The sequence below is a fragment of the Aulonocara stuartgranti genome, assembly GCF_965226115.1.
Source record: "Aulonocara stuartgranti genome assembly, chromosome: 8".
In the NCBI taxonomy this organism is placed as follows: domain Eukaryota; kingdom Metazoa; phylum Chordata; class Actinopteri; order Cichliformes; family Cichlidae; genus Aulonocara; species Aulonocara stuartgranti.
The window spans coordinates 10,174,071-10,185,596 of NC_138959.1; the positions used below are offsets into that span (position 1 = coordinate 10,174,071).

General features: G+C 43.0%; 1 protein-coding gene across 15 annotated transcripts in view; it reads right to left on the reverse strand.

Annotated features, from left to right (window-relative positions):
• nrxn1a (neurexin 1a) overlaps positions 1-7,009 on the reverse strand; it is a 68,090-nt gene extending 61,081 nt beyond the window's left edge. For 8 of the 15 annotated variants that reach the window (XM_082544254.1, XM_082544261.1, XM_082544259.1 and 5 more), the window contains exons 1-2: positions 6,347-7,008; positions 3,838-5,268 (exon numbers count right to left, since the gene is read on the reverse strand). In XM_082544254.1, coding sequence (XP_082400380.1) covers positions 3,838-4,570 — 733 coding nt within the window. In that variant the 5' untranslated portion in view covers positions 4,571-5,268; positions 6,347-7,008. Of the gene's footprint in view, positions 1-3,837; positions 5,269-6,346 lie in introns of all 15 variants that reach the window. The other 7 variants (XM_082544252.1, XM_082544251.1, XM_082544260.1 and 4 more) reach the window with 2 other exon arrangements.
• Positions 7,010-11,526: the final 4,517 nt, after the last annotated feature.

Here is an 11,526-nt window from a genome sequence, read left to right on the forward strand (position 1 = left end):
AGAACAGCAGACTGGATTAGACTGGCTTGGATCATACCTAATTCTCAGTGCAGCACTGAGTTTCTGCACAGAGCTGATCATAGCTTCACCTTTCACTTCCTGAACACACGTGCAGCACAAAAGCCCAACAACTGCTATTTATTTTAGCACTAATGATTTAGTCTGCAAAATGCCAAAACTACTAAATAATACTAAAAATTGTCTGGCGTTAAGTACCGGGGCACAAGATGATGCTTTTAAACTCTTATTTTTTCTGACCAGCAGCCCAAAACATAAATATATTAAATGTAAAATGATACAAATGACAAAAAAGACAGCATCTCTCACTTTTTAGAAACTAGATCAAGGGAATATTTGGCATTTCTACTTTAGAAGTGGCTTAAACGCATTTTCATGATTACTTAATCAGCAGATGACTCACCCAATTAATTGCTTTTTGCTCATAAAATATTGGAAAATAGTTAAATAATAGTCAAGGTAAGATACTCTGCTTGTTTTATTAGTCGGTACAAAACCCAATAAATATTCAGTTTACTTTCATATATGACAAAGAAAAACATCAAATGCTTACATTCGGGGACATTCTTTGTATTTTCTTCCTAATTAATTCATTTTTAATCATCAAAACAGCTGCTAATTAATTTTCTTCTTATTTCTCTCTCATATAGACTAATTATTTCCTCACAAATGAACATAAACGTACCTACTTTAATACCGTTTTTATCTCCGTGGCATGTTAGGAGTGGTGGTCAAGACTTTCATTATTGCCTTTGACGACCCTCTCTGCGTCTGATTTTTAATTGCACTAACTTTTGCTTCCTCGCATCCCCTCTCCTCCGATGACCCGGAAAACTCCACATGTAGCAGTTTATTTTTACAGTGCTTGCTTTGTAGTGTCATTTACAGGATTGACAGAAAGCACATACTGAGGCGCAATGCACTGTTGTGCTGTGCCGTCAAGCAAAGCCCCAATTTGTTTTTTCATTTACAATCGAAAACATTTTTATGAAGCCGCGTGGCGCATTTTAGTGCAAATAATAATGTAACAATTCAGAACAAACAGCACTGTTCTATACATGAATTAGAGGATTTAAAATGTTCATTTAATTACTATTATAGCTGCAGCTAATTCAATGTATTAAACAACTTTCATATTTCATGAATTTATAAACAAGAGATTTTCATATCCATCTGTCTTTAAAAGGTAAAATTTTAAATTGTTCCTTATAGAAGATTCTAGGAAATCTTTATGAATCAGTTAGACAGGGCGTCCAACTGTGAAGCCTGTTATAAGTAACCAGCAGCTCTTAAGGCTGGCACTATGGATCCATGGATTTGTATAATGGAAGCTTCGGCACCGCTGTCCTTGCATCTCGTCCTTGCATCTTCACCTTATATCCTCACTGGGAGGAGCTAAGATGCGAGAAAGAGATGTGAGGGGAGGAAGCAAAAAAGTATATTGAAAAGAAGCCCATATGTTGCCTTTTGTAGTGGTTAATAAGGTCATTTCAAAGTCATTAAATTCTAAATCAATAAATAGACTATGTCACTGATTCTTGTCTTAAAACATTTAGATATCACCTTGTTTTTACCAGTGGCTGGTAGGAGGTAACACAGCCTTTCTGTGTGGAGTCTGCATATTCTGCCTGTGCCGATACTGTGCAAAAATATGCATGTTAAGGTATTAACTGATTCTAATTTGGACATTGGTGTGACTGTAAGTGTGAATGGTTGTCTGTCTCCCTGTTGTTAGCCTAGTGATGAACTGGTGCCTGTCCAGTGTGACCTATGATAGCTGGGATAGTCTCCAGCCCTCCAACATGACTCTCATTTGAATAAGCAATTAAGAAAATAGATGGACAGATGTTAATGACCATCGCCAGACCACTACACCATGTGAGACATGGGGAAATCAAATGTTTCTGTGAGTCCACAAAATGCAACAGCTGTTAAAGTTCTGAAGAAAAACAACTGAAAACAAGGTCCAATGCAAAATCTGTAAAGACACCATTGAAACTGATAAGTACTGAATAATATTTTTGCTTAAAATGCCCATCTGCACCTGCTATGGAATGTGTGTGGCTATTTTCTTTCCAGGTACTAGAGGTGGACAACACAGGCAACCCTGGCAACACCTGAAGCCAGTGTGTTGACTTTACAACTAAACCTGTCATTGTTAGTTTAGGTTCACTTCTTATGCTTCCTATTTTTTTTAATTAACTGTTTGTTAATTGCCTCGTTTGTGTGCATCTCCCTTGTTTGTTGTAGGACAGGTGGCCCGATTTGTGAACATGCCTCCTAGATTAAACACGCAGTAATCTCCACTCACTGCCACATGCGTGTAAACAGAGTGGAAAGACTGCGTGGCAGATATGATGCCTGAAGTCATTTGGAGCTGCAGGTACAAACGAGTGCAGAAGGGGGGAGGCTGGAGCTGAGGCGTGGAAGCAGGAGGGTTAGGAACGCATCTTTCATCGTGTCTTCTTATTAGTCCTGTTTCCATGGTAACCTAAGCCAGCCTACTGTCCACTAAATGCTAGGGTGTGATATGACGGGTGGCTAAAGGGGATGTGTGATGTTGAAATTGGTGCTGGGTGGGGTTTAAGGTTAGCCATGATGGAAGGCCACTCGGCTGTTTTTTGGCTGATACATTTGTGTCATTTAAAAAAAAGAAGAGGAAAAAGAAGAAAAATCAATTGCTGGGGGGGGGGGGGGGCTGATTGGTATCGCTGGTGCTGAAAACAAAAAAGCACAGACTCGTTTTAGAGAGCTATCGATTAAGAATGCAAATTATCTCTGAATGAACTGAAGCAAATCTGAAGACACACACAACTTAGAAGGGGGAAATTAACGAATTTGCAATGATAACCATAACCTGGTAGCTGAGTTCATTAAGCAGCTGTTTCATTTTTGTAACAGCCATCAGTACGCTGCCCAATGTATTGGCACTTGTAGTGACCAAAGGCACTACTGGAAGTATTAAGAGAAGGTCTTCTAGCAGTTATAAAACGATCTGCGGCATACTTACAAGCGTTTATAGTCTGACTTTTTCATCTTTATAAACACAACACTGTCTCCTTTTTTATTATGCATAAAAGCACTGACACAAAATCATTACACACAATCACACAGACGCAAACAGAGCATCTTAACAGGCTGCAAGCTGTTCAAATTAATGGCAGGCAATAGATTGTACACACATCATTCAGCACCCTATGTATGGTACCTCTGAAGGCCATTTAGAATCAATGCAAATCCATTAACACAGGCAGGCAGGTGTCGGCCATATAACAACCACTGATTTCCAGCATCTAAGCCCTGCTCCAATTAGAGTTTCTCAACATGAGCCAACAGCCATGTCCACAACTGATCTATATAGTTATTGTGTTTTGCCAAATGCACCTACTGAGCTCCTCAAAACCTGCAGCCAGCCATTTTAGTGACTTTCAAGAATTTGTTTCAAATTGTTTTCAAGCTCTCTTCTCCAGCTTCACTACACTGACTTCTCTTCCTGGGAGTGGGCTTAATTTTGGGTTCTGGAGGAGCTCACTTAAACTGGGAGCCACCGGCAGGTGTAAGAAATCAATCTCAAACATAATCAGTATGCATGTCTTGCACTGTTTGTGAAGGCTCCTGGTCCATACACACAAATTGAAGGTAAATGTGAAGGTGTGAATGAGAAATAGATATCTTTGTTGAAGGACTTGGTGTTTGTAAAGAGAGGTATACATATATGTCCACATATGTAAGCGTATGTGCATGTGTCTTTTGAGGTGTACATGTGTATGTGTAAAGGATGGGATGTATATGATGGGTCAGCATGATTTTGGGCCTTACCTTCGCTGCAGTCATTGCCTTGGTAGCCGGTGTCGGAGCAGTCGCAGACAGCCTGGTCGTTGACCACATTGCACACCCCTCCGTTCTGGCACTGATGGTCTGGGCCACAGCCAGCTGTTACTGTGACGCCCTCTGAGCCGTCTAGTGTCACCAGTGAGCCGTTGATGCTCACTGCCGTGATCCAGCCACGGAAGGCAGGGTGTTCCCGCACTGAAGGAGAGGTGAGGCGGAGGGGCGAAGAATGTAGCTCTGGGCTCACCCCGCCCATGTAGGTATGACTGAATACTGTCATGTCTCTTCTCTTACTCTTCACTTCTGCCCATCCTTCCAATCGCCCATCCACCTCCAACGAGGTGTTCCTCCAATCCCGCTTGACACGCACTGCGTGCCACCGCCCATCACTCACCGCCACACCTGACTGCAGCTCAGCCGGCTCAGCACAGAAGATGGAGAAACGCAGCCGAAGGTGACCGTGGAGAAGCAGCAGCTCCAGAAAGTCGCAGAATCCCTCGTCATCCAGGTAGAGCAGCAGGCCCTCCTGGCTGTGAGTCCGCAGGCTGAAGCTCAGCACACTCTCGCAGCAAGCGTTCCATACTGGGAACCGCCCCCACTGGCTGGAAACGCCTCCAAACTCCAGGACCTCACCTTGGGCCTGGCCCCCCACGCTGCACAGGCAGAGCCCCAGGAAGAGCAGTGGGGCTGCCGCCCAAACACAAACCGCCATTACACTCATACACACACTCACGCTCACACTCACACACACACACGGGAGGAGATAGTGGCTAGAGCTGGGGTGTTCCCTCTAGCCTACAGCTCATGGTGACAACTGTAGGGGCTTGTGAAGAACTCTTTATGGGTTTCTCAGGTGACCCTTCTATCTTGCAAGTGCTCCTTTCAAAGGTTGGCTCCTATAGGATTCAGCTCCAGGAAAGGGAGGGGGTCAAACAGCGGCTCCCGCCATCCTTTCAGTATGCTTTGGACATCTTTTTTTCCCTTGGCCTCTTGTTTGTGTCGTCTCTGAGATGCTCAGTGTCTCCTCTCCATTCAGTCTTTATTCTTATCTTCTGACATATGAGATTCCAGGTGTGTGTGTTTGTGTGAACGTCTGTGTGAGTGTTAGATATGTGACAAATTGTATGTGAACTCCATCTTTGTGCCCTAGATAGGGCCTTATCCCCCATGCAGGCAATTCCCCACGGAGTACAAGTGCAAGTGTGTGTGTGTGTGTGTGTCTCACACACTGGTAATGGAGAGAAATGACACCGTCATAGCAGTATTTTCTCCCCCTCCTCCCTTTCTTAGTAGGGCAAGACTTAAAGTGTGTGTGGGCAAAAAAAAATATGTGTGTGTTTGTGTGTGTTCGAATGTATGTGTGTGTGCAAGTGAGGTATGTGTGTCTCTCACTGCCGCGTCATCACTCTCTCCAGCGACCTACAGAGAGAACAGAGACGGCACAATCAACCAGGGTCACACACACACTCACGCATACATATATACAATACACAAACTCTCGCGCACACATACACAACCTGATCCCGCTGTTGTTCTCAGATTACTCTTTCTCGTGCATTTCTGCGCGCATACACACAAAGACATCATATTGTCACACTACACAAGGAGCAGGCCCACATAAGTCTTTATAAACATACAGATTAACACGTAGAATTTTTACTTCCACGCAGCCCACACGGCAGTGGTTTAAGCCAAGCACATACAGTATATAGGCACATACATACATACACAAACAGCACCTCCTTCAGCAGAGCTCCCATCATGCCGCAGGAGATTTTTATAAAGTGGCATACCTGCGGCGGCCTTAATAATGTCCAAAAAGAACAGCTGGACCCACTCTGACACTGGCGGTATTCTTACAGATTTTAATCAACAGCTTTCGTGTTTCAGTTTATTTTGTAAATGGGTTTAACGAGGCTACCTCGCGGCACCGTCAAACACCGTGTTAGGTTCATCACAAAGAGCGGGAGCAGCACCGCGCGCTGCGGCGGATGACTCAAACCGCCTCGCTTTTATCGAATTAACGGCTTCAGAGCCCATTTCAAACAGTTGAACACATTCACACGCGCACACACGGCACAACCCCACAGTGGCAGCAAATGCACACGCACAGTGGACTACACGTAGCGTCTTCTCGGAGTCTTTGAGAGGCGAAAAGCGGCGACATCACAGTTATTGATAGACGGGGTGAATGAATGCGGTTGAAATATCGATTCTCGATTTGCGGCTATATTTTCTCTCCATTTTTTTCTCCCTCTCGACTACACCGGGGGTTCGGTCTCATCACCTGAGCCCTTAGCGCCTGACGTTAACTACAGCTTAGCTCACCGGTTACATGTTAATTACTTATTTTTTTTCTTTATACGGTTAACCTGCTGTTTTAATTGGAATTACACCTGTAATAGTGTCGTGGCAGCCTCGCCCCGGTAAATAAAAGGCAAACCGACCGCGGTGTTCCCTCAGCTTAGGCACATATTACACTAGAAAACCGACCTACCTCACGCGCATCCTGTGGTTCCGTGGCAACAGTGCCGCGCGCGGCTCATCGATTTCCCTTCCATTTGAGGAGAATCTCCCCCGAATTCGCGAGAGAGGAGAGAGCAGGCGCGCGCCTGGTGGCAGACTGAGTCGGTCTACCGGACAGGGACGAAACTATCATAGGATCGCCTCCAGGCGACAAGGTGCTATTGCTCTCTCTCTCATACACACTCTCTCTAGCTTCCCTTTCCTCTCTCGCGCTCAATCTCTCTCTCTCTCTCTCGCTCGCTCTCTCTCTCTCTGTGACTCAATGCCGCTCTCCCCCTCTCCTTCTCTCCGTTCTCCTGAGGAGGAAAAGGTGCAGTCTGATGCTCTCCGCGAGACTCGACAGAGGGAACGTCACGTGGTCGCAGGAGAACGATGGAGTGTGAATGTGTATTTGTGTGTATGTGTGTGTGTGTGTGTGTGTGTAAGAGAGAGAGAGAGAACGAGAGGAGAGGATGGGCGGGGCCGCGCGCCGCTGCAGCACCTTGGACAGGGCGCACTCACCGCCCGTACGAAGCTGAAACGCTATTACCGGAGGCAGAAAATGAGGCGAGAGCCTGGGTAGATCCGAATGATTAAATCCGTGAGTGACAGTGAGGATGGCCTTTACTTCACTGGCGCCACAGGAGCGAGAGTAAAGACAGCGATTCAGTGAACTGTGGGGGAAAGGACGGATTGAAGAGGCCGTGTCAGTTTACAGATCTCTCTCAATCTGTTTCTCTTCTCACACAGAGAAAACATAATCCATCTGAAAATAGATTACATACGGTGTTCAGACACCACACGGACATATTACTGTTCACACCCTCCTTAGTTCCAGTTAAGAGAAACCTTCAGGGTGGATAAGGCCCTTGAACACTCTGACCTCAGCCCCTTCCAACACCTTTGGGATGAGCTAGTGCCATTTCTGTGTCAGGCCTTAAAGCCCACCAGTGTCTTACTAACTGTGCCAGGAGTGTTAATCTCACGCTCTAGTGACTGAACTGGAACAAATCCACAACCATATAGTGTCAGCACATTAGACTGAGATGTTCAACAATAATTTATGGCTGCCATATCTTAGATAAGAATCTGAGCATTATTATTTTTTTTATTTTATTTTATTTTCAGTTTCTGATTTTAATTGATTTTAGTTATTGTTCCCACAGTGGAATTTATTGTTTCAATTGTCTTTTTAAGTGTTTTAAAACACTTTGTTTTTGCTGTCTTTTCATTAGCTTCAGTTTTAGTTTTAGTCTTTTTATTTGTCATAATGAGGGTATTTGTCAGGGTCAAGATTTAAGAACCTTACAAAAGGTATTCCAAACAAACACAGTTGAATCACACTCATCTTGAAATCCTGGGTCTAGGTAAAGAGATGCACCCACACCTCAATGGGCAGGTTGTTGTCAAATGCAACAAGCTGAAAAAGAAATACATTTCCTTTCCAGTTTTATGAGCACAATGTTTTGTTTTAGTGGATTTTAGTATTTCTTTCTTAGTTTTTGCATATTTGTCTGACTTGCATGTTTCAGATCATCAGACAATTTTTAATATTAGACAAAGATAACCCTAGCAAACACAAAATGCAGTTTTAAAAAGATTATTGAATTTATTAAGAGAATAAAGCTCTCCAGACCTACTTGGCCCTATATGTGACAGATTAACTGCCTCCCGGTTTTAAATTATTAATTAACTTTATTGTTAATTATCCAAATTTTGGGGGAAAGTTGAGTTCACTTTCACTAGCCTCACCGAGGCCTGATTGCCGCCAGATCCGTTGACTCAAGAAATTGCTTAAATAGAAACTGTCTGACGAAGTGAAGATCTCAAAAGCAACACATCATGCCACGATCTAAAGGAACAAGAACAGATGAGATACAAAGTCATTTATCAATCTGGAAAGGGTTGCAAAGCCACTTTTAGCTTTGGGACCCCAGTAAACCACTGTAAGAACCATTATCTACAAATGGAGTAAATTTGGAACAGCGGTGAACTTTCCCCGGAGCGGCCAGGCTATTAAAATATCTCAAAGAGCACATCAACGACCCATCCAGGAGAGTTCCAAGTAGAAAACCACTGGTGACCAAAGGGAACACAAAGGCTTGTCTCACATTTGCCAAATAACATCTTGATGATCCCTGGGAATTTTGGGAAAAATATTCTGTGGCCTGACGAGACAAAGGCATAATGTTTTCAGGGAAGTTTTGAGTCCTGCTACATCTAGCATAAAATTAACACAGCATTTCATAAGAAGAACATCATGCCAACAGTCAAACATGGTGGTGGTTGTGTGATGGTCTGGGGTTACTTTACTACTTCAGCACCTGTAGAATTTGTTGTAATTGATGGAAACATAGATTCTGCTCTATATAAGAAAGAGAATGTCCAGCCTGAAGCTCAGGTTCACTTAGTTTATGTGGCAGGACAATGGTCCAAAACACACCAGCAAGTCCACCTCTGAATGTTAAACAAGTGAAAATGAACAAAAAGAGGTTTTGGAGTGGCCTATTTAAACTTCTGACTTAAATCAGGTTGAAATGCTTTGGCATTATCTTAAACAGGTTGTTCATGCTAGACAAAAAAAAAAACTTCATTTAAAAGCTGCACCATGTATTTCCTCAGGTCTAATATTAAAATTAGTTTGATGCTCTGAAACAAGGGTGACAAACATGCAAAAAATGAATAAATCAGGAGGAGAGCAAATACGTTTTTACAGCATTGTCACGGTCCTGGGTCGGTTCGACCCAGCATTTTGAGTTTCTTATGTTTTAGTTTATTTTTGCATTATGGATCATTTCTTATTCTCTGGTGATACTGTTTTGATTATAATTATGTTCTGTTCCTTTAGCTATCCGATGATGATGATGATTATTTCTGGTTTAGGTCTTGCTATCTTGCCCTCATTTTTAGTTTAGGTTGCCTGTGCTTAGTCTTCTCTGCCCGTATGTCCCTCTGTCTGTCCAGGGTGTCTTGTCTGGTCCTCTGTGTCTGTTAGTTTCCTGTTTTATTCTGAAGGTCCTTGTCTTATGTGAGTGTTTTCAGGTTACGTTTCCCCTGCCTCGTCAGTTGTGATTTTCCCCAGGTGTGTTCCCCAGGTGTGTAATCGCTTGATTACTGCCTCAGTGTATTTAAACCCAGTGTGTCTTTGTGTCAGTGTCGCGTCGTTAACGTCTGTTCATCCTCTTACCCCGCCCCCCCGTGTGTTCTGTTTGCCGTCCTGCTAGTTTATTTGCATTCCAGTCTAGCGAGTTCTTTGTTCAGTCTGCTTTTCCTCAATAAAGCTGAGGGTTTTGAGTTCACCTATGTCTCCGTGAGTCCTGCTCTTGGGTCCACCTTTTTGCCTGCCTTCACACAGCCGAAACATGACAAGCACTCTGTGTAACTTTTTTTTCCACAACTAGTTTTAGTTTCAACTTTTGTTTCAGTTAGCAACCTCGGTGTGCATATATTTCAGAACAGTGTTTGAAATCCCCCTGACTCATGATTTGTGTGTGTTATGCAGTGGGTCTCAAATGGTATGCCCATGCACGCCAGTGTGCCGTGAGGTAAGTTCAGGTGCGCCAACCATACATTATTAAAGCACTAAAGTTATGATGGAATTGGTAATTTACTGTGCCAGGACTTTGTATGCATTCATTTCTTATACAGAGGAAAATTCCTACAAATGACTTTTGCTAAAATCCATTCGCACCATTGTCAGATTGTGGGGAATATTGCAGCCAGACACAGAGAAGCATGCGGTGTTAAGTCCCTGATCTGTTGGGAAAAGTTGGACAATGCTAATACAATTTCAAGTATTCATAGATAGTATAAAAGATGGATTGGGTTCCTGCTCTGAAGAATGAAGTTTGAACCTGCATTCTTTCTAACAGCCATAATGGAGGTCTTCTTAGGTTGCAAAAAGGCTACAAGGTTTTAAAACAAAGGCGATGGGAAAGATTCCTCAGCACCCTTTCTCTATGACCTGGGTAAAGGAGGAAGATCCAGGGGATGTGGCATGCACTGTCCTTGTTTTTTTTTTAGTCAGAACCATTTCTCTGATGTCATGTCAGGTTTAAAAAAACACCAATATGTAGATGATCAAAAAGCTCAGCACAAGGCTTTCTAACAGGACTTCTCTAAACATTGTGTGAGCTCACAGGGGCTATGTCCATACATTTCATGCAAGGAAGGTAAAATGGGTCTAATCCAGTGTCAGCAAGGCTGTTCACTGGTCTGAGTAAAAGCACTGAATCACAGAAACCTTAGACGAAAGTGGCAAAACTCACAAAAGTTGCACTTCCAGATGCCAAAACAGGCAACAAAAAGTGCTTTTGCTTTACATTTCCACCAAAAAATGGAAATATTTTTATGTTTGTAAGATAACTGAGGCTTAAAAAAACCCTGAAATATAAAAATGAGTGTAATTTGTAGTTTTAATTCATCACTATGTATAACTGTGTAATGCACAGACATGCACTAGCATCCACTTTTGAAATTCGCAAAAGTTGAGGCTTCCACATACTTCCACATACAGATTGGGATCCCATCCAAGCTCCTCAGCAAACACACATGCAGAGCAAACACTTTTTTCCAGCCCATCCCCGGGAGGGAGGGGATTCCAGCTGTGTTGAGCCCAGCTCAAAGGTGCTCTCTCTGGGCTCCCTGGGCCAGCTGCTGCTGCTGCTCTTCTTCTCTCTCTTCTACTGGATCTATATACAAGCCCAGCTCAAGAACAAAATGACTAAAATGAAAACATCTGAAATTGACTTCCATACACCTATAGGTAATTATTGTCATTCACAATGTGCAAATAGTTCAAACTTCATGTATGTCAAGAACAAATGCATGTCTTTGTGTGAAGTGTTAGTGTTTATTGTAAGCAAATATCCAAAGCCAAAGATGATTTTCTTTGTTCTAATCAGGCATGATGGTGATGTGAATGCTGTTTGTTTTTGAGGTTCATATCTCATATCTATGTTATGACTCTATTTGAAAACCACACTCATATTAACATGGAACAAAGAATCCTCAATAGAAATTTATGGTACAGTTCTGGATGGCGGTTGTCCTCGCTCCGCCCCCAAGGAGCCAATCAACAGCTGAACTGGAAAACATATGAGCCAATCATCTAGTTGTGCACTATTAAGGGATTAGAGCCCTTTCAACTGTGCAGTAGCATGCACATCTTCT